At 33.8% G+C, this 23,684-nt stretch overlaps 2 protein-coding genes and 1 long non-coding RNA gene across 9 annotated transcripts in view; 2 read left to right on the forward strand and 1 right to left on the reverse strand.

Annotated features, from left to right (window-relative positions):
• The window catches only part of LOC140059764 (lysosomal-trafficking regulator-like), a 36,157-nt gene extending 18,319 nt beyond the window's left edge, over positions 1 to 17,838 (reverse strand). For 5 of the 7 annotated variants that reach the window (XM_072105656.1, XM_072105655.1, XM_072105654.1 and 2 more), the window contains exons 1-14: positions 17,714 to 17,838; positions 16,130 to 16,252; positions 11,510 to 11,601; positions 11,125 to 11,311; positions 10,028 to 10,118; positions 7,089 to 9,793; positions 6,572 to 6,742; positions 6,244 to 6,379; positions 4,983 to 5,252; positions 4,123 to 4,232; positions 3,303 to 3,826; positions 967 to 1,102; positions 455 to 626; positions 84 to 277 (exon numbers count right to left, since the gene is read on the reverse strand). In XM_072105656.1, coding sequence (XP_071961757.1) covers positions 84 to 277; positions 455 to 626; positions 967 to 1,102; positions 3,303 to 3,826; positions 4,123 to 4,232; positions 4,983 to 5,252; positions 6,244 to 6,379; positions 6,572 to 6,742; positions 7,089 to 9,793; positions 10,028 to 10,118; positions 11,125 to 11,311; positions 11,510 to 11,601; positions 16,130 to 16,228 — 4,887 coding nt within the window. In that variant the 5' untranslated portion in view covers positions 16,229 to 16,252; positions 17,714 to 17,838. Of the gene's footprint in view, positions 1 to 83; positions 278 to 454; positions 627 to 966; positions 1,103 to 3,302; positions 3,827 to 4,122; positions 4,233 to 4,982; positions 5,253 to 6,243; positions 6,380 to 6,571; positions 6,743 to 7,088; positions 9,794 to 10,027; positions 10,119 to 10,241; positions 10,282 to 11,124; positions 11,312 to 11,509; positions 11,602 to 16,129; positions 16,332 to 17,713 lie in introns of those variants that run through there. The other 2 variants (XM_072105652.1, XM_072105657.1) reach the window with 2 other exon arrangements.
• Positions 17,839 to 19,007: 1,169 nt separating this feature from the next.
• Positions 19,008 to 23,684, forward strand: part of LOC140060645 (polypeptide N-acetylgalactosaminyltransferase 2-like) — a 46,463-nt gene continuing 41,786 nt past the window's right edge. The window contains exon 1 of the mRNA XM_072106943.1: positions 19,008 to 19,262. Within this exon, the coding sequence (XP_071963044.1) occupies positions 19,167 to 19,262 (96 nt within the window). The 5' untranslated portion in view covers positions 19,008 to 19,166. The remainder of the gene's footprint in view (positions 19,263 to 23,684) is intronic.
• On the forward strand, positions 20,322 to 21,436 carry LOC140060647 (uncharacterized). Its single transcript, XR_011847349.1, has 3 exons — positions 20,322 to 20,448; positions 20,810 to 20,929; positions 21,120 to 21,436. It is a non-coding gene; the product is annotated as an uncharacterized lncRNA (long non-coding RNA).

Consider the following 23,684-nt stretch of genomic DNA (forward strand, 5'->3'; position numbering starts at 1 on the left):
TAATGCAAGGTAAAGCCTACCTTCATGTGCTTTGAAAGAGTGGCAACAAAAAACAATGAAATCATTTAGTAAAGTAAAATTACCCTAAGATTCCTGAGATCCATTTCTCGGTCTTCTGTTAACAAATCGTGACTTATTCCCGATTTGAGCACATCCTCCGAAATATGACGGCTGTACATCGCAGATTGTTTACTGCCCTCACATGCTGCGAGTGTGTAATAATCTGGACCCATTGTGTGCAGGTGGAAGCATGTTTCTTTAGTCATTAAATGTGAATCTAAAAAAAGTAAACACAGAATATAATCAAAAGATAAATAAAGAAGAAAGAAAGAATATAAATAATATACAAAACTTATTTTTGTATATTCCCAAATTTCAGTTATTCTTTTTAATTATATAAGATTAAAAAGATAGATGGACCAAATGTGGATTGTAGAGAATGAAAATATCTTACCATTGAAAATGAGGACATTGCCCATCTGCCAGAGGCCTGGCATGGCAGCACTAGGCTGAAGCATGTGGCCTAGCAGACAACATGTGTTAACAGGACCTGGAATGACTGGTCCTGATACCTCATATCTTAATAGTGTTTCATACTGATTATGACCATCAATAATCAATTGAATCTAAAAGAAAAACATTCCTGTATTAGTCAATATAATTGTTTATTTTAAAATAGGATACCTCTACTAAAGGGGAAATTGTTGGGTCCAAAAGTTTCCCCTTAATGGAATGCTTAAGGACTTTTACTGTATTTCCATTATTGTTTGTTTGTCCCACTACTGGTGGTTGTAAAGAGAAAAAAGAGACTGTGTTAAGCTCTGTTCACACTATTAAACTTTATGTGACAAAAATATGTGATATGGACATAATGATGTCATATCACTACCATATTTGGGCACATCACACATTTTTTTGTCAAACTAGTTTGATAGTGTAGACAGAGCTTTAAGCAAATACACTTACATGTCCAGCCACTTTCAGCCCATCAAACTTTTCCACATACGCCAACGACACATGATGCCAGTAACTAGGATTAATGTTAACCTCTATCACTTTTTCAGCTAGAAATTTTGATTGATTTTGCCTCGTCTCCGATGCTCTATAAAATTTAATAGCGATAAAAATTGAATGTGAAACCAATGTGAAAGGACGGCATTAAGTCTGGGTAATCTGTCTCTGTGAACACATGTTACCAAACATAATAATACTACATACAATTACATATTTGGTTTTTAATATCATCACAATTACACAATGTTTGATATTTCCCTCAATTATTATATTTTGTATTTAAGTTTGTATTTAAGTAAAAACATACTGAACGTTAAACATATATTTATGTTTAATATCGGAAAAAAGGTGATTAAATATATTTGTTTTTTCTAAATATTTTGTTTTTACTTTATGTATTGTAATATTTTTTTTTTCTATTTAATGTTATATATTGGGGTGATACAAACTTTCTGATTTTCTGACTCTCCCCCACCACTGACTAAACTACTTTTTTTTCATTGTATTTATATGCAAATTTTATCTATTAACTAGCCATTTTATCATAATGTTATTGTATAATACATGTTACAAGTTGTTATATTGTGAAAATAAATAGAAATTGAAATTAAAGATTTAGAAATGCTAAGTAGAGCAAGTGTGAATGGTGAACGGCCAACGATACAAAAAAAATTATTATTGCGTAATAAAAATCAAAGCATGACTACATTTTAGATAACATCTGGTTTGGTATCATGCTTTAATATTAATAATGTCATAAAGTTACTATAGATGTGGAGTGTTTATTAGATTTACATATTTGCATTTGATATTCTTTATTTATCTAAAAAAGTACAAACATAATGTTGAACTTCATAGTTCCGAAAATCTCCTTTCCATTTTGACTTTTAACACTAAAACAGATGGCCTAAGCACCTTTACTTCTGCTGCCTCTTGCTTATGGAATGATCTACCCGTTCTTCTACTACTGCCTTTAAATCTGCCTTCAAAACTTTTTCTTTCAATTTGAGCTCTCTCACACACCGCACCTTTGATCACTTACTGCTGGAATTGGCGCATTAGAAATTCGTATTATTATTATTATTATTATTTGCGCTCAATGGCTTAAAGATACATACATTTTCTTCCAAAATTTTTTCATAATTTAACGTACACCAATTAATAGTAATCAACGTTTGTTTAAAGAGTTTCCTTTAAGTGACTTTACAAAAAAAAGAAAAATATTATTAATTAATGTAACTAGCCTAGGATTTTTACAGGGGCTTCATTTTTCTACAAAAGGGTAAAATGTAATCAAGAGGATAGTTAGGCCAAAGAGATATGATATCTCTATGGTTGGGCCTATCATGAGCTACTGTAGGCTGGTTATTTAGGCCATAGAGATATGATATCTCTATGGTTGGACCTATCATGAGCTACTGTAGGCTGGCTATTTAGGCCATAGAGATATGATCTCTATGGTTAGGCCTAACATGAGCTACTGTAGGCTGGCTATTTAGGCCATAGAGATATGATATCTCTATGGTTAGGCCTATCATGAGCTACTGTAGGCTGGCTATTTAGGCCAAAGAGATATGATATCTCTATCATGAGCTACTGTAGGCGGTAAGGCTGGCTATTTAGGCCATAGAGATATTATCTCTATCTTTGTGGCTTGGCCTATCTACCATATTTTCACTACTGATCTCTAGTTTGAAAACGGCACTTCAACCTTTGTTAGGTGTAAGTTGCGATTCTTACAGTAATTCTGAGAGATAGATCTACTGACAATCTTAAATATGTGTAAACTATATTAAATATCTTTGCACTATAAATATTAATAGAGGCAATAGAAACCAGATGACGCATCATATGACAATGATATGAAACTATTAAAATTCAGTAAACATGCGAAACTCTCGTAAAAAAATCGTCATAAAAATATGTGACAGAGAAACTATATTAAAGAATTCCTCCCTCTTTAACGTAATTGTTTTGTATAAATTGTTTATTGTGTATGTAAATATTAATTGATGAAATGAAAAAAATAATATTACAGATGTATTGTCCCCCAAAAACATGAAAAATAAATCAGACTTTAAATAGGCCATTTTGCCGTTTTAATAAAGTTTTTTACTTCTGTAAAAAAAAAATTATTTCAAAGTTCCAGTTTTTGGTCAAAGTAAAAACTATTACATGACATTAAAGTGGCATATTCAACCAAAAAAATTGAAAGCATTTTTAAGGGGACAATATATCTTTAAATAAGTTTTTATGATTGGTTATATTTTTGAATATTAAAAACATACCTGATAATAAATGAGCTGGATTTAGGATCAACCCACATTTGAACTAATCCATCTGAATTCCCAATGGACACAATATGGAGAAGTTGAACGTTCTTGGTAGTTGACACATCATCCTGTTCATATGATGATTGCTTGTTATGCGTTGACGGAGATTTAGAGTCGGTTTTTCCGGTATCGGAAGACGACTTCCTAAAAGACCTGTTTGTCCGTCTATTTCGCGAGAGCTTCGAACTAGACTTTTCTTTAACTTCCTTATCCTCTACCCTCATCCATATCGTTAAGCCAAAACCTTTCCCTACCGGAGGCCAGTTTAGCTGGTTTTGCAGTGGCAACCTTAATGGGGCTATGCTCCATGGATCTAGGCTTGGGCTTAGGATAGGGTTACTGGTGGGATTCTGGTAGAGGGACATACCAGGTGAGCTTGGTGGTGCGACATCATGCGTATGGACTGGGAAGCAAAGAATGTGAGTAGGCTGGGTGATAATCCTATCTGTCACCTCCAATAAGGTGTTTAGTAAAGACTCCTGCAAAAAATAATTTTACTCATTTATCAAAACTAAATGTTGTTCAACTTTATGTTAAATTCATATAGGATTTCATTTGTTGTACAGTATTCTACTGTGTCTACATTAGTAATATCATATTGAATTCAGTTATAAGCCCATCAACAGAATTAGGTCAAGTGAAAGGCAAAATAAAATGCAGTTTTAAAGTTTGTTTGATGTGCATACTATTACTGCCTATTAATACTTAAATTATTATTTTTGATTTAATAAAAAAAACATTACAGTTATCAAATAATAATAATTGTTTAACTTACAACTGGGGGATCTGCGGTTTGAAAGAGGTGCAGAAACTGGCGTAGTTCATCGGCCGACATGTATGGTTGAACGAGAACCGCAAACAGCTCTAACAAAAGATCTTGAACGACTAAACACAAACAATCACAATTTATATAGTCTGAATTTTGTAATGAATAAAAAAAATTTTTTTTTAAACAAATATTTTTGTTTGTACAACAAACTTTCAGTATTGAATTACATGACCTTGATTTTTTATTGGACATTTTAAATTTTTATAAACAGGAATTTTAACCAAAAACAACGTATGTTACTGCTTACAAATTTAAGTATACTAAAATGTGTTTTTAGTCCAAAAAATATTTTTAAAATTACTGGCATTTATTTAGAGAGGCTGGTGGTGTTAAATATGCAGAAAACAATGCAATAAAAAAACTGCCATCTGCCATATTGATTACAAAGAACCAATTGTAATTTTGAGGGTTGAATTTTTGTACATGTTTGCAATTGGGTGTTGATCATAAACAATACCAGCATTGCTGTACCATATTTCACATATTGTTGATGCAAAAAATTGTTTTAAACTTCTGTAAATTTGATCAAGTTGTAAACATATTTATGTCAATGATTGCACGTTAAAAAAAATAAAATAAACAGGTACATTTTAACCAGAAAAGAAACTGATTGGCTATTTATTTTCTAGTTTTAACTAAAATATGTATCATACAAATTGCATATTCAACAACAGCAAACATTCTATTGATTTCTGTACAGAAGATGTCTTTAAACAAGGATTTTTTTATTGAAAGATAAAGTTCATAAGCAAATAATTACTGAAAATGTAAAAAAAAAATAAATAAAAATTTAAAAAATACATTACCTTGTATATTTTTATCCCTCCTTTCGAGAATCCACGTAAACTTTCGCAATATTGTACCGCCAATTCCATCGATATAAAGTTTCACACGATTTGAGTCGCTACCTTTGGAGATGTACACTAACTGGCTGAGGGCGTAACACAATACGTCATGACTTTCCGGATCTTCCTCATTGGCGAGGAGTTCAAGAACCATACGGCATACCTCTGGATAAAGAAGAGCACGTTGCCGTCCACTTTGTGGATAATCGTCCTTGTTTTTGGATGATTCGCCTAGCACAACAGTACAAACAAAGAAGTGTAAGTCGCAGTGTATGTATAAGTTTATGATTAGGAACCAACCAGTACATGGCTTGGATCCTTGGGGTAATAAAACACATAATAAAAATATATGATCTTTCTTTATCATTGTGAAATACAGAATACAGTTCTGAAAAAAAATTGTATATATCACATTCAATCTCACAATCTACATAAATCCAAAGGTAAATTACTGAAAATAATGACATTGCTGTGGGTATCAGTGGCTGGATCTCAATGGAGTAAAACAGCCAGAAAAAGTAGCAGGGCTTTTGGGCAACACTAGCCCTTCATCAGTGCAAGTCTATATAGATATAATCTGTATTTAGTTTTAACATTCATATTTATTTTATATAAATTATTATAATTCAGCATTTCTCAAGGTGATTTAAAAGGTTTAATTATTGATTAGCAGTCTTTACCTACACTGAATCAAAATCTGTGATTTGTTGATTTGAAAATTAGATTGTGGTATAGTCCTACAGGTATTTAAAACAGTCCTCTATGTGTATTGTCTTGTCTATCATTTGGGTACAAGAACATCCCAAACATTAATTATTATTAATTATTAATAATCAGCGTAGAAAGTATTTCTTAAAATATTTTAGTTTTTATATTTTATTTTTTTACATGGCTATTAAAAATATTTTCCATTTTAAGCATATACCAATTAATCGTCTAAATATGCAAACTTGACAAAAACATTGTACGTGAAAACATCTGTGAAAATGTTGTCATCCAATCAGCACTCGTGATATTATCCTTAAATGTGGTTATTTAAAAGAATTTTGTCAATTGTTTTTAAATTGATTTTCATTATAAATATTTAAAACATATTTCAACACTGCTGGTTGCAATACCAATTCTTAAAACGTATTATTTCAGATTATTGCAAAGTTATTTTAACCAAGGATTTTGGTTGTCATGAGAAAATATTAATTTCACCTTTGAACTTAGACCTCACCTGTATGACTATCATCCTTTTCATTATCAGCTTCATAGCCTGCTGCTCCTGTGAACCAAGCCTCGCCAGAGTCACTGGGCGAGTCGCTGACATCATAAAGGTCCTCCCATTTGAACGATGTATTTCGGCTTTTCTTCTGTACAAATAAAAAGTATAATTGAAAGTAATCAAATATATAAATACAGTATTATAATAACTATAGGCAGAAATAGACACTTGTAAGAATAGATTAGTTTCATTATATTTTGTCCATTCCAACACAAATATAGCTATGACATGCCTTGTGTGCCAAAACGTATTTTAAATATTGACCTAAAAAAAACTTTACCTTCGATAATGAGCACATTCGACTGTTTTGAAAGCGGTGAGGGTCAAGGTTCGCAAGTGACGCTGTGTTCAACACGCACTCTATCAATGATTTCCCGATGATTGTATGTAAATTTCCATAATCCGTCAAAGTCTGTTTTATCCTCTGAACGATACTCGTAGTTGATAAATCCTTTATACGACAAATTAAATTAAATTAAAGCCTAAAATGGGCAACTTAATGGGGGTTACAAATTCTGAAACAAGTTTGTCATACTTAACTATGAAAACATTCACAGAAATCAGAGGGAAAGTGGCAAAATGCTTCCTACTTTCTAGGACTTTTATGTGGTTAAGTTGTCAGATAGCCCATGTTGTTTTGGCAATTTTAACTCATTTTGTAACATGGCCACAGCCATTTTTCCCTGACAGTAATGTCGTAACAACAAAGAACATACTGCCTACTGGAGCATGAAAGGGAGTAATGCCTTCTACTGGTATTGAATTCACGTAAAAGGTTTGGGAATGAAATAACTTACCACTGAACTGATTTTGAAGACTTTTGCTGAATTTAAGCAAATACTCAGAGTTGAACCAAGCAAGTCGAGAATGATATTAAACCGTGTATTGTCCACCTCTGCCGGATTTTTATCAATGATGTCATCCAAATCGCGACTTACTTTCACGATTGCAGTCAAAGACTCCTGCAGAAGGAATTTCGAAGTCCAAGGTCCACGGCATCGGAAAAATTCCTTTTGAAACCCAGAACTGTGGGTCAACAGATACATAGCACTTCGCCAAATATCTGCTGCTTGTTCTAAACGACTCTTACTCCGACAGAGGAGTAAGTTATCGGATTGGACTCCTTGAGAACTGCTTTCACTTCCGTTAACGGGTGTCATTGTTTTACTGCTGGAGCAAGAGCTTGGTTTACTGTTGGTGTTTAATGGTGAATCTGCATCATATAAATCATCTGTTGTTTTGGATTCTTCGTCTTTTGGAATTACGTTAAGAAGAACGTTAACAAACGCTTCAATAACATTATTTGACTCTGAAGTTAGGCTGCTTAAGCTTTCAGAAATTGAGGAGGTAGAGAAGGACAATCCTTCTTCATGTGACATGTTATCTGGAGTAATCTTCCCTATACTTCTATCTTTATGGTTCTGATTGCTACTCTCTGAAATTATCAAAACCTCAAAAACCCTCAAGACATACGGTCTTGTATTTTCTAATCTTAGAAGGTACAAGAGCTGGTTGAGTCCTCCTTGGTACAAGAACAAACTCTGTGCAGATGTGGTTGTTAGGAGCGGTGGCAATGCACAGAAGCAGTGTTCTAACACCTCTGTGCCAACAAGCTCAGACCCGTCCATCTCGTCTTGCTCTAACTTAGTATGCATCTCAAAGCATGGCAAAAAAACCTTTCTGTAAAGACTCTGCTTCAACGAAAAGTCACCAAGTTTAACTAAACGGTATAAATGTCTCGCAACCTGTATCCCCAATACTCGGTCTTTGTGAGTAAGAAAAGTTCTGTACATGTGAACGAAATTCCATTTTGAGAAGATAGTATCATCTTCGGGAAGACTACCGTCACTGCTGATGGCACTGTCTGACGAACCAAATGCTTCTGGAGTCTTCAACTCTGACATCGAAGAAGAAACTTTCATTCTTCTTTCCTGACACTCGGCACACATATCAAGACTAGCTCGATCATATTTCTCATTTCCTCCTAACTGTTCTAAAATGAGTTTCGCAACAATGCTTAAAATGTATGGTCTCAACTGTACTGATACTTTTGGAAGATTTTCCAGAAGCGGTACGACAATCTGTTCTGGTGTCATACAGCAACAAATCCCAGAGTTTTCGATGGCAAATAAAATTCCTGCTAAAACTAACTTGTATTTTGATTGCATAAACAGTTGGAGAAGAGTTTCAGTGACACGAGAAACGCAACATTTCAAGTTTGACGACAGACTTTGCGATCGTAATGATTCTTTCTTTGCAAAGTCCGTCTTTAAAGTTTGCATATCGTGTTCGTGTTGTAATTGTTCTTGGTAAATTGTACAACTCATGCCGTAGATGTTGTGATGATGGTGCATATAGGTGGAGTAATCACACTGCCTGTGAGTCCTTTTAAGGCACTGCATTTTGTGCATATATTCTAACTTTGCTCGCTTAAGTGCCGTAATCATCATAGATAATCCTCTGATAAGTCCTCTTAACATATCTTTAATCTGGCCATCTTTATCTATCCCAAGAACTAAACACTCATCAAGATCTTTGATCACATTCGCAAGAAGATCAAATCCAGCCTCGTTTTCAAACTCTTGCATGAGAACATTAACATGTGTAATGACGGTATGGTTAGAAGTAGAATTACGCAATAATGACGTAATTAATTCTAACACTCCTTGTAATATTTCCGAAAGATAAACAAAATGAAATGAAACCGTTTCATTTTTGGTTGATAATTCTTGCTTGGCATCAGTAAAGACCTCGGCATCATCATCTGATGTCTCTTCATAAGAGCTTTCAAAAGGTTTAGATCCATCGATCTCTTTCGTAATTCGCTGAGCAATTTGTAAAAGAGAAGTTAATGTTTTTGTTGATGAAATTCTAGTAGCACCATCAACATTAGAACCAACAGTGTGGCAGAGCTTCAGTAGAACTCTAAAAACTAATCGTTGTAACGTTGGCAGGACCTCATCCTGATTCCATCCCTTACCAAGTTCGAATCCTTCTACACTCGTTTTCTGTTCAAAATTGAACTCTTTCAGAAACAACAAAATCTGCATCATCTGTGGCACAAGAACAATTGACAGACTAGTCCTGTTTGTGTTGCTAAGCAACTCGTTGGCACAGAGTTTCTCCAGAAGCGATAACAAAACCAGACAGAGATCAAAGGCATTTGTCTCTTCCAGAAGAACCACACCTGTTTTTTGATCCACTTTGTAATTAGGCTGAACGACGCTACTTTTTTTACATGTGTGCAGGAACTGACCCGATGGTTCTTTCAATAGTTCATAAGGTATTCTTCTTTGTCTGGTTTCTCCGTCTGATTCAGTGCTATCCTCTCCTTTTCTCTGTCGGGATTTCCTCCTTCGGCTTCCATACTGCCAGCTAGCGGATGCCATAAATGAAAACTTGCGACAATTTCGGCCTTGATGGATTGAACTTAGGCGTCTATGGGGAATCCCCTTTTGCTGTGGGAAACAACAGCTAACGTGGGGAACCCAGTAAGATTTTTCTGAAAGATAAAGATAACATATAAAAGAGTATTCTGTGAACTGTCAATCAAAGAAGCTAGTTTAGAAAATACTCATCTAAAAAATGAGCTTGGGCTGACACCGATGCGAGACACTTATAGTTTGTTTTTATATCTTGCTCATAAAAAAAATAGACATGACTTTAGTGATTCCTTTAGGGCTAGATAATATACTCTATATATTTAAATGAATTGAATTGATTAATTCAAACCTACCATTCACTTTCTGCTTCAGTGGTACTCTGAGTGTTTCTTGAAATAAGGTGATTAACAGATTTCCAAGATCAACATTTATACATGACAATGCCTAGAAATATAAACATAAAATACATATACCCATCCAATGAGTATCACAACACTAAAGATGGCAGAATTTATTTATTCTCAGTACAAACTGGAAAATTGAACTCAATAAAACATTAAATCAAACCTGTATATTATAATAAACTGTAGTTTTTTACTAATTTCCAAATTATATCATTTAGGTATTAAAAATAATATTTCAATACCAAAAAAAAGGGTTGTAACCAACAGCATTATAGTGATCCTAATTGAATATACACAATTGCATTATGTAGAATTGCTGCCAAGTTTATTGTCATTGTCATGTGACCTAGTATAGCATCATGCCAACTGGGAAGGATCATGTGTTTATTTTTTAAACATAATGAAAGTTGAGTAGTGGTGATTTAAGACCACAAGAATGTAAACCAAGTCATTATAGAAATGTAAGAATATTTAGAACAAAAAAGACTCCTATTAAAGGGACACCTTCAGGACCGAATAGAGTGTTTTACGATATAGGGTGGTCTCCTAAAAGGGGGTTGGCCGTATTGTTAAAATATATTAGTTTCATTCAAAAGTGTCTTCTTAATAGGGGTTTCCCAAAGTAGGGTTCTACTACAATTACTTTATCTTCATATAAGGAAGATTTTAATTTGTAATGGCTTAGGGACTAGTTAATTCATTGTGTGCGCACACAGCAACATTAGGATGTACTTTCTGCCTCAATTCTTCAACACAGTTTTTCAACAACATCATATGTGTGTAGGTTCTAGGTCATTATACCTGAGTGGCTAGGTTATGCAATGTGTTGAGTATATATAACCATCCCCTTCCTTGTATCAGATAAGGAGGGTGGGGTCACTGTACCTGAGTGGCTAGATTATGCAACGTATTGAGTATAAGCCATCCCCTTCCTTGTATCAGATAAGGAGGGTAGGGCCACTATACCTGAGTGGCTAGATTACGCAACGTATTGTGTATAACCAACCCCTTCCTTGTATCAGATAAGGAGGGTGGGGTCACTATACCTGAGTGGCTAGATTATGCAATGTGTTCAGTATAAGCCATCCCCTTCCTTGAATTAAATACTGCATTAAGATTGTGTACCCATTCTCATCTACTTCACTGTTGTTTGCCTGAGCTTTGGTCGCTAGTTCGTGAACATCCGACATAAACTCCCGAGTCATGATGTTGAACGAACTTGGTATGTCCGTACTAGAATAATGAAAACATGCAGAAGTTATAGATGACATAATCATATGTTTTATCTAAAAACAAGATTGAAAATATGGTACATTGATTACCTACTGTATAAAAAGAGTATACTTGTCTCAAACAGAACCCTCAACTTGTGTTTTTAAAACAATATTAAATTAATTCAAAAGGCTAAAGCAATGTAATTATTTTACTCACCAAAAGTTAGTTATATCCTCTCTATCAATTGCTTTGTTTGACGACATGACTAGAAATAAATGTAAAAAGTCTTCTAAACACAACTGTTTTTCCTGAAAAAGAAAGTAAAAATCCTCAATTTAAATGTTTGATTTTCTCAATGATCATAATACAAATTACAAAATAAAAAAGAAAACAAAAACAAGGTGGAATGTCACATTATATGGTAGGGGTATTCCACTAAAAATTCTTCTTTTTGTAATTGCCCCTCACCAGTGTGAGAAAAGGGCTAATGTTGGTTTATCCAGCTAAGAAGGCAATTAGATATGATGTATTTCAAATGGGTCTGAAAATCAAAACTGATGACAAAAGTATGATGTGCTCAAATATGGTAGTGATGTGCTCAAATATGGTAAGTGATGTGCTCAAATATGGTAGTAATGTGCTCAAATATGATAGTAATATGTACAAATATGGTAGTGATATGCTCAAATATAGTAGTGATATGACATCACCATGTCTATATATGAGTACATCACATTTTGATTGTGTAGACAAAGCTTTAAACTGTCTGGCTAAAATAACTACCTATAAATTGAGTGGGAATGTTTGCTTTCCAGGCCATCCAAATATTTTGAGGAGAGGCACAAGCATATCAATCTATTTTCTGCTAATTAAGGCATTGTTAAAACCACAAATATATCATTTTGTGAATTACTAGGCCAGCTATGCTTGTTGTGCTGAAATGTGGTTAAATACAGGAAATGGACAATGTTAAAATAATTGTATAAACGTGATAGTATTTCTAATGCATTGCTGAAAAAAATATACAGTATAGAGAGAAAAATATCTTAATCTAAAAAGGTCAACAGGAATTATAAAAAAAATACAATAACACAGACATTGAAATAAGACTTTACCTTTAAACGAATCTCAAGTAGCAAGGTAATCTCAGGTGATATCATAGTAAATATAAACGGATTTAGAGGTCACGGAATGACCTTCGTATAATTGAGTGGTAAAATACAAAAAAAGTCCCAGAATAGAAATTTATGAATGAAGCCACTTTATTTAACAGACAATATCAATGACAATAGTCATTCTACTCAAAAGAAAACATAGCATTTATCAGTTTGAATGTAGTGAACAGAGTGTGTGTGTGCTGACAAAGGTAAAGCACCACAAACTTTTAGAAATTCTGTACACAAAAAAAATTCATAAATTGTAAAATAAAACAAAACGCAAGATAATTATTTTTATGCAAATATTTCTTTATTATAATACAGGATAGACAAAAAAAAATCCAAGGAACAAACTTTTATTTCTAAAGTTTTTATTTATACAGAATTAGTAAATATTTCAAATAACTGTAGTGTCACACTTCTTTCCCACACATGGACGGGGCAAAACAGTCATGAAACTAGGCACTAGCACAGGATTAAAACCTGGAACTTGGGATAGGCGCAGGCAAGCATGTTAAGCACCAAGCTACAGCTCTACTACATATTTTTAAAAAAACATAGAAATGTTGAGATCTGTAGTAAGCAGTGATTATTTTGGCAACCCACAGGGAAAGAGTCCAGGCATTAGTAACACACAATGGAAGTAAAGACAAATATACTTTATTGTTTAAAGGGCTGACTACCTTGAATCAGTCCATGCTTAAATCAACCCTGAATACAGCCTGCCTGAATACCAGTACAGAATTACAACTGTACCATAGGGTTACCTTACCAGAAATGACTTTGTATCAGACATGATAATTTAAATGGTATAATCCCCTTGTAAAAATATACAGGTAGTTATAACATACTATAGTTACTCACACTTCTTTGCGGCCTGCATTATTATTATTATTATTAGTCGTTTTACCGGATACACAAGCATTATTTACTACAATGGTGCGGTAAAACGTAAACATGTTACGCGCACATAAAGCAAACACTTACTGTACACTTAATATTATATGAATCTGGAATTTGATCGGAGCATTCCTAGATACAATTGTTGGGTTGTTAAAATCATTATTATTCCACAATTAGGATTATCGATGCATAATTTACCGATAAACATAATCTGTTAATTTTTTAGAACATGACATTTCACCTACTGTACTCACCATAGTATATTTCATACGTCCAACATTTGGCACGGCCCCTATACTATACACACATGCCCTCTACTGTAGACAAAGATTCAAGGCTGTATCCTTATTACACAAAGTTTAGGGTAGAGTAGATCGTGGCAAAGTTTATTTTACTATTTTCCCTTCGGTATTGATGGTCCATCCCTGACTTGACCCCTAGACTTGACCTTCAGTCACTGGCCGAATACTTTTTGTCATCGTTCTATCTTAGTGACAATCGGTTCAAAAGTTAGACACACACTACAAAAGATACTCTACAAACAATTCTCTACTTTACTGTACACGAACAATATTATATAAAAGTCCAACTTTATTAATACATTTTTTAATATTTAGTAATTTATGCACAACATTCAATATACTGTAAAAAGAGTTTATAAACTTTAAATTTCGTCACATGACTGATTGCCTGCTGACTGGTATCACATGACCTTCTACCAATTTCCTTCACACAAAAGCAAACAGTGCCAACTGATTTAGGTAAATATACTAGATTAGATAATTTCCTCATGTTTCTGTGAATAAACCATTTTTTCAGCTAAGGAAAAGGCTTTTTCACTATCAGACCATCTATTTATACCTCCATGATCAGACCATGATTAGACAGAAGGCTTAAGTTGGACAATGGGTATATAAATTACTACGGTCCATAGTTGGACCTTATCAACCAAAGCTTAAAGATGTATTGTCCCGTGAAACACAAAAAAATGAAGGTCAAAATATTCTAAAATTAAATTGGCCACATCAAAGTAATATTAAAGTTATTCACCTTAAGCGAAAATTCGAGCCAAAAACAACAATTTTACGTAATTAACAGCTAAATTAATTTGATTACATTTCGTCTGGATAATCGTCCCGAGCGAAAGTAAACAAAGATTTCAAACCATGAGTATACATTATGCATGATGCTAATTAGGATTGTTTACAACAACAGATGAGAAGGTGTTTTCACACAGATCGCGAGGAAGTTTTATGATTATGCATACAGAGTAGCCAAATAAGCGCGTTGCATTATGAGATATGTTTTGATAGAAAACTTTGACTGGAAGTCAAAGTTATTTTTTGCACCAAAAAACGTCTGTATTTCAGTTATATGATTTTTTTTCCGACTTATTTTTGGTGAAAATGAATAACTATTATGATACTTCCCCTTCAAAATGACCCACTTTTTTTCAAAATCTTTTGGAATTTGACAAAGGGACAATACATCTTTAAATGTTTAATCTTTATAAACAATTTAGTTTTTTGTTTTACCATACAATTAATTGTTAGCCTTAGCACAACTTAACCGATTGTTGGTAGTTGAACATAATAATCTCAATGGAAATAAGCTATTATTAAGCTTTTTGGCCAATCCTGGAAAATCTTTTTTAAATGTTTTATTTGTAATGTCATTGTCAGTAAAATTTATGTTCACTTTGTCTTTTTTTATGATGATTTTCCTAATAAATTCAAATACAAATTGGTGCATTAGCAAAAGCAAATTCTGCGATACATCATAACATGTTACGTGTATATCATGGACATCCTTAACTTACACTTTACATGATACAGATGACACATGTGATGCACATGGGATGCTATATAATGGAATTTGCCTATGATATTGGTGAAATATGTGATAAGAAAATAAACTATTCATACATTATTATATTATGTACAGTATCTTCAGATGATAGGAATACTGTACTAAGGAAGTTATTTGTAATACAGTAATTACCATTGTCATCTAGATCATTTTACAGATAGATACAGTAATTCACAGTAACTTATTAAATTAGTCTATAAAAGACGGAGTAACAGCTTGCTTTTATAAACTTGATAATTGGATAACAATATTATTATATATTATTATTTCTATTTAATTAATGTTAATGAATTAGTTTCTAAAGTTAATACAATAATGGACCTTGAAAATTAATTGTATATGCAAATTTTAAGATGGAATTTTGATAGTACTGCATAATGCCAGTGTGATGTGCCCAAATATGATAGTGATATGCCCAAATATGGCAGTGGTATGACATCAACATGTCCATATACGGGCACATCACATTTTTTTGTCACATAAAGTTGATAGTGGCTTAATGCCATAACAATGAATTATACCAGGGAGTAATTAGTTTAATTTAATTAATTAGTAATTACTGTATTAGTATTATAATATTATTATAACTCTCTGAATTACACAAACCAGAAATGGTCTTGGTAGTCTATGAGTGCCGCTTACCTGGATAAACTGACATTAGCCCCTTTTCCAAGTGGGAGACAATATATGAAAAGAATTTTTTTAGTGGAACACCCCCACCTATCAATTGGACAGTCTAGTCGGACCATCCCCACGTATAACCGATATCATTTCTTCTCGAAGATAGTTGATAACTAATCAACATGAACTAAAATAAAATTGAATATATAAACGCACCTAGAAAAATATACGAATGAATTTTGTGCGAGAAGAGAAATGAATGAATATTAATGAATGATCATCTTACCTTCTTCGTTTCTTGTGAACTCTTTGAAGGAATGATGACGAATTGGTCCCATTTCCTCTTTAAGTTCGGAACTTGATTTTCATCACTTTTTGCTTCCATTTTACTTTGTCACTAAATCTGCACCTAAAATAGAAATCAATGTATCCACTGGTATAAATGAAAGAAAATAATCAGTCAACAATGTTTTATGAGATAATTTCAATTTATGGTTTCAGGTCATTTAATTGACGCTAAATATCTGCTGGTGGTACATTTAGAACAGCGTGAATTGGCTTTGCATTTACACATAATTATTATAATTAATGTTATTTCAATAAATTATAAAATAAACTTGCTTTTAGTTGTAAAGTGTGCATTGTCCACCAAAACATAAAAAATACAGATTAGTCAAAATCAAACTTTGAATATATTCCATTTTTATTCACTAACAAGACTGATTTCACTCACAAAAATACAAAATAAATAATAAATAGTTAAATTTAATCAAAAACTCATTAACTTACAGACATATGGTCTTCCGATTTACTATATTATTATTCATCATTAACAATTTTTTTTAGGGTTTTCTATCAAATTTATGGTCAAAGTCATTATCTTTAATTAATTATACATATGGTTTACGGATGATACCACTGGCCTGGAGGGAGTCTTAGAAATGATATTACTTGTGTTCTCCCCTCAAATGAGAAAAAGTCTACATGTTGGTGTATCCATGTAAGCTAGGCACGAAATAGACAAAGTAATTATACGTGCACACTTCTCAACATGCTATAATAAATTTCATTCAGGCAGTAATTTCTGTCGTAAATAGAACATTTCAGCAGCCTTTTTACACGCTGTGCACATGTTTTTGAGTGCAACAGCTGTGTAGTATATTGCTCGGCATGAAAATAAACGGCCATCATGCTGTTTGTACGGACATTGAAATCAGAACTTTTTGTGGCGTGGGCCCCGTTGACTTGTTCAATATTGTGTTTTGCGATGGGGTTTCCCATAATTTTGTATGTAAATCTGTATGGTATATATCTCTATTTATTATAAATACTGTATATGTTCATAATTTATCCAAATTTCCATAGATATTAGTGACATTTCGTAGTAAGAGATTGAGGACCCTGCCATGTTGAAACATGGATAGCAAAATAATGGTCAATAAGCCAATTATAATCTACTACCGTGCTGCAAAAAAAAAAATTTAATCAGAAAGAAATATATTAATATGTGCATGCAGGCACAGACCAAGTCGAGTCTGTTAAAATGTGGAACCTATTTATCTTATATAATTATTATATATAAATAATAAATATGCTTAGACTATAAGTAGGCCTCGTATAGGCTACTGCTGGTACATGGTAAAAAGATCTAGGCCTAATAAGTAATAGGTAGTCCCTACTTAGGCCCACTGTAGTGCTTCTAGCTGGCTACCATCCATACCCTCTGGGCATCTATGCCTTAAAACTGATTAAACTAGCCTACTTTTAGCCTAGATATGCAAGAAGGGTTTCAGATCCGTCATTCATTCGACGTGGTTGGCTACTGCTTGGCATAATTATTTTTTTTAAATAAATGTACAGTAATACTTACGATAAGAAAATACATTCCACTAATTAAAATATATTAAACTTGTTATAAATCATGCATGACTTTCCACTTTTTATAATTTTGCTGGCTAATCGGTTAGATACCAGCATTTAATGAATGGAAATCATTTCGTGTGTGTTTTCCGTAGTTTTTGTTTATGAGTGTCAAAGGTTATGAAATATTTATAGAGGGCAGCAGACTGGTTTTTGACGAACTCAATGACTCTAACAGTTATGGAGCGCCATTTTTGCCTTTAATGCATGCGTTATGTTATAATAATAATACTTAACTATTTTCTCACGAAAAACACTTGGTCTATACAGGATTACTGGATAAATGGTAAGTTTTTGACGATAAAGCGTATTCGCATCTACACAAATTAGGATGTACACATTTTTAAAATGTTGCATTGCATCGGAAATGTTCCCAAATTGGTTAGTCGTTTAAGTAGCAAAAAGTTTGAAAAGAAAACAACAAATTAGTAGTAGTTTGACTAAAGTTTCCTGCTTGTGACTAATGAATTTTTTAATATGCATATATTATTTGGCCAAAAAAAGCTACACCCTTCGTCCAGTGATATGGAATACATTATAGGATTAATTGTTAAGAATAAAAGCAGGATGGATGAATTTTGGCAGACACAAACACATGCTGACTGACAAAAATATACCAATGTCACTGAGAAATAAATTATTTAACCATGTGTGCTATCAAATATGACATATGGTTCAGAGACATGGGAACTTGATCAGAAACTTACAACTACACTCAAAGAGCAATGGAAAGAAAGATGATGAACTTATCGCTTCGAGACAGAGGGTAAATCATACTATCATCAGAAAAAATGGAGAAGGGCTGGGCATATGGCAAGATTTCAAGATAATAGATAGACATACAGATTAACAGAATTGCAACCAAGGGTAGGAAAGAGGAAGACGAAGACAGAAAAGAAGGTGGAGAGATGGTCTATCAACATACATTGGAACAGCTGCATGGACTAGGACAGCAAGAATTGGACAGAAATGGAAATGTTATGAGGAAGGCTTCATTCAACATATTCCTAGATAGATAGGATTAATTCAGACCTACGGGTGAATTTATTTATCTTTTTTTGTGTAGAAGGACAATTTATGTTCTATTTCTTTGGTGGAAGGCAGAGAGATTTTTTTTCTGTTGTAAAAATAATAAGGAAGGAGAAAAATAAACAAAGAAACAAAAAAGTAAACACTGCCCTCTTTTTTGAGTTAGCAGACGATACTCTCTCGCGACACTCGTGTCGTCCGTGTGTGAAGGCTGCTGCTGCTGCTGCTGCTGCTACTACCGTCACGCCAAAGTTTGAACGGAAATAGGACGTGGTCTGACGCCGTGAGTGGCACGGTTTTCTTCGGCTGGAGACCGAGTCTCGTAGCTATAAAAAATTACATTCTTTATTTCTGTTTAGTGCAATTTAAACAACATGATTCGTAGGAAATCCCGTCTTCTTTTGCTAATTGTAGCTGCTTGGGTATTAGGTATGATAGTGTACATGTACAATTCTGGCGATGAGCCAAACGTAAGTTTGGAAGTTTCAACCTTTTCCTTGTTTTTTTTTAGGCCTAGGGCCTAGGCCCTAGGCCTACCTAGATAGGCTCTGTACAAGATACACAGCACACCACAAAGTCATAGAACAGGTGCATGGCGTTGACGTTACGGCCTGTGTCAGTGTAACTAGACTAGGCCTGGCCCTAGGCTATAATATGAAACAGAAAATAAAGCCTTTGTTTTCCAGATTGTTTCACTTTAAACCGTAAAAAATAATAAATAATGTCCCACATTTTTTCAACAAACAAAACGAATGTTTATGTGTTGAAGGATATGTTGTGTGTAGCTGTAGTAACAATAACATAGACCTAACTTTATGTACTGTGCTATTTATAATTTAATAAAATGCTATTTAAATAGACTATATCTAGGCTAGGCCTACTAAAAAATGAAATAGGCCTACACATTTTCAAATTCGTATTTTAAGTAAATCATTGTATTTATTATCATATGCATGTGGTCAGTCTTTTTCCAGACAATGCAAATATCTTCCAAGAGAAAGATGAAATATTTGTCTGTCATAACTTTGTTTTTTCTTTAATTGTAATCATTGCATCTGTTTTACATTACCTACAGTCATACACAGTAGCTGATCACAAACACAGTTTTAGGTGTCCAGTCAATCCGAAAATTGCATTAAATTTAACTTCTTAAAAAAACTGTATAAGCTGGAATAAGTTTGGAAGGTTATCATTGCAAGCATGATATTAAACTACAAATTTAACATTTTTAAATACTTTTTAATAGAAAGAGGAGAGCAGTATAAGGATTTTAATTCTTATTAAAGATGTATTGTCCCCCAAAAAATAAAAAATAAAGATGAAAAAAATCAAATTTTGAATAGACCGTTTTGTAGTTAACATAAAGTTATTCACTTCCACCGAAAAAAAATCCGAAAAAAATATTGATTTCGCTTATAAAAAAATCAAAATAAGTTTACCATTTTTTCGAACTCATCGGCTCAGAAATTAGGCCGGGAGAGCTAACTCATACATATGCATGATATGTTAATGAGCATCCACACAGCAGAGATCTGATCTAACAATGGACGATGCACGTTGTATGTACAACACCACCACCAGAGATCGACGCGATTCGACTGTGGGTTTCCCTGGCCTGATCGTATAAATATGTAAAGCTGAGCTGTTAATTTGTCGGTAAGTAGGCCTAGACGGTTATTTTAAATATAATAATATATATAACGCAATAATAACAGGAAGGTAAATTAATTAACTTAACCTGGGATTTTTTCAGTTCAGGGCTAGGCCTAGAATAATTAATACATGCTGCTGCATATTACTAGGCTAGTAGCAAGCAGACTGTGACAATCGGGTCCCTGCAGAAGATGCCCAGCTAGGCCCTATCTATACATTGTACTCTTCATAGACTGGCCTAGGCTATATGCCATCAATCTTAGCTACATTCCGAAAATACAGCCAGCTTGCTGTACCATATATATTTACAGTTGAAGCTTGTTTAACTAATTTTTATGATAAAAATAAAACAAACATTTTTCAGGGAAAATGGTTGCAATACAAGCCTGAAATTGAGAACCTTCCAGCAGCACTGTACAAGTAGACAGAGGGGAAAAGCCAGCTTAGCCATTTTACAACACAAACAAATGTTCTCTGTACTGTAGTAAGTCAAATATTTATTTTCTCTTTTTATAAGTTATAACATTATAAGTAATGTGTTTTAATTACCATAGAAAGGTAGTATACTTATTTGACTATGTCAAAGTAAGCAATTTCACTAGCCCAATTTTGCACTAAATATGCATGATCAATTTTTTCCAGATTTTCATACTTTGCTTTTACTTTTTTTAAAGACGTTGAGCTGATGAAGACTGGAACAGAGGTCACCCAAAGACAACAATGATAGACTCGGTATTGGAATATGATTGGATATTGCAGGAAAAATATTTCTGACTCTCCTGCTGCATTTGGCCAATATGTTCTTGTCCAGCTTGTAAAATATTGTATAATTTTTTTTGTATTATATGTACAGTATATTATTTTGTAAACATAACATTCAATAAATAAAAAAAAAACTACTACAACAGTACACAGGATAAATTCTTCAAATTTACTTACACTTCATAATTTTACTGTAAATATTACAGTGCAAAAGGAGTTAATAAAATATATATATACAGTATATCTGATTGAATTCCTGTATTGTTTTTTGTGTCAATTTGTCTACTAATTATCAATGTGTTGATTGTGGCAGTAATTACGACAGCTATAGTCTTCTAAGATCGCTCACATCCATTACAAAGTGTTATTTTAAATAGTAAGAAACGTTTCAATAAATTGTGCCACTGTACGATACATTTTATGTTTCTCACTACTTGCTCTTATTGTTCAATCAATCAACCTAAAAAAAAAAAGAAATTTGTGTCAAAATATCTGCATAAAATGTTTATTTGCGGAATGTTAATTTGAACCTATTGCATTTGATACAGAAAATATTTTAAAAATATTGCATCAGTAAAACATCCAAAACAATATTTAGATTTTTTTTTTTTTTTTATTTTCACTGCCGAATAGATAGTTGAAATCTTTAAAAATTAAACCAATTCATCATGATTAAAACAAAAATACATCCCTTCTGGTGGTGTTCTACTGTAGCCCTAGCTAGCAGTGTACTGCCTAGGCCTACTACACTCTACTTCTAGAGACAGAAGTAGGCAGCAGTTAGGCTACTCGAGACTGTCAGTGCTAGTAGTAGTACAGTAGCAGCAAATTCGGGCCTAGGCCTAGCTAGGCCTCTCCTGTTAGCGAAACAAAAACTCACCTAAATGAATAAGATTCAACATCAAAGTTGCCAACTGTAATTCTAACTTAGCATTCTGCTAGCTATAGTTTTCGTGTTTTCTTCAAGATTCGTCTCGCATCACTCCTCGACTCTCTCGCACGCATGCATCGCGCATTGCTATCGTTGTTGGCTGTTGATTTGGAAAGCATCATCATCCACACGATGTATCCATACAATATGAATATTTATGAGCTGTCGTGTATCGTCGTAGACAAATTAACAAGTACGTTGAGATGAGTATAATAATGAACGTATTTAATGAAACCAACTAGTAGTCATGAACAATAGTATAGAACGTTTTGTAGGCGCCTAAACCTCGTCAGAGCATATGCGCAGTACGCATATATATATGTGCGCGTGCATATACTACACTCCTCCTTTCTTATTTTAACGTTAACATTATATCAATAAGCACAATAAACTTTCGTTAATTATTTTGTTAATCAAATAGGTTAATCATCGTGATTAAATTACTGCTTCTATAGTTCCAGATAGTTCTTATTTGGTTCCTCATAATAATTAACAAATGTGAGTAATTCTCACCATTATAATTTTGTGTAAAAACATGAACAACATAACTTTAACGTTCATAATAATAACATTGTTCACAAGTTCTATATCTCTTCGATAAGTCGTGTTGGCTTCCTTCGAAGTCGCGTGGAGCGTCGTGGAATAACCTCAGGCGATGAAGACAATCTATGTTCCTCTTCAACCGGTTGGTTGGTGGATGTTTGCTCTTTGTTCGCAATCGTTTCGCTCGCAATCGTTATTGGTACTGTCTGTTTAATCTTGTGTTCCAACTCGCTATGTAAGGTAGGGGTTTTACTCGCGTAAGCGTCCGCGTCTGTCGCTTTCAACTGGTCAATGTGTCTTTTCCACACTCGGCCATCCTCAACACTAATTACGTATGATTTTGGAGCGGTACGTTCTATCACGGTACCTGGCCACCACTTTCCCTCTTGTCGGAAATCTTTCACTAATACCATTTCACCTGGGTAAAATTCTCGTAGATCTTTCGTTTTGTCGTGATGAAGCTTCTGATCACTCTGCTGGTTAAGTACCTTGTTTTCTGTACTGGGATGTAAAAGTGATACTCGCGTTCTCAACTCACGGCCCATGAATAACTTCGCTGGCGTTTGTCCCGTAGTTGCGTGTTTTGTTGTGCGATACGATAAAAGAAATCTGTCCAAACATTGTTGGAAATCCTTCCCATTAGCTCGGCTTGCCGCTAACGATCTTTTGAAAGATTGAACCATTCGTTCTGCTGCTCCGTTGCTTGCGGCGTGATAAGGTGCAACCTTTACATGTTTCACCCCGTTTTGCTTTAAGAAGAATTCAAATTCGTCGCTAACAAATTGAGGTCCATTATCGCTTACAAGTTGAACAGGCAATCCGTATCTACTGAACAACTCTCTCATCGCTTTAATGGTCGCTGCACTCGTCGTACTGTTCATCTGAACGACTTCTGGCCATTTCGAATATGAGTCAACCACTACTAGATAATCTCGTTTATCTTTCTGCGCATAGTCAATATGTATTCGTGTCCAAGGCTGATTTGGCCAGATCCAGGGCATCA

This window comes from Antedon mediterranea, chromosome 10 (genome assembly GCF_964355755.1).
Source record: "Antedon mediterranea chromosome 10, ecAntMedi1.1, whole genome shotgun sequence".
In the NCBI taxonomy this organism is placed as follows: Eukaryota; Metazoa; Echinodermata; class Crinoidea; order Comatulida; family Antedonidae; genus Antedon; species Antedon mediterranea.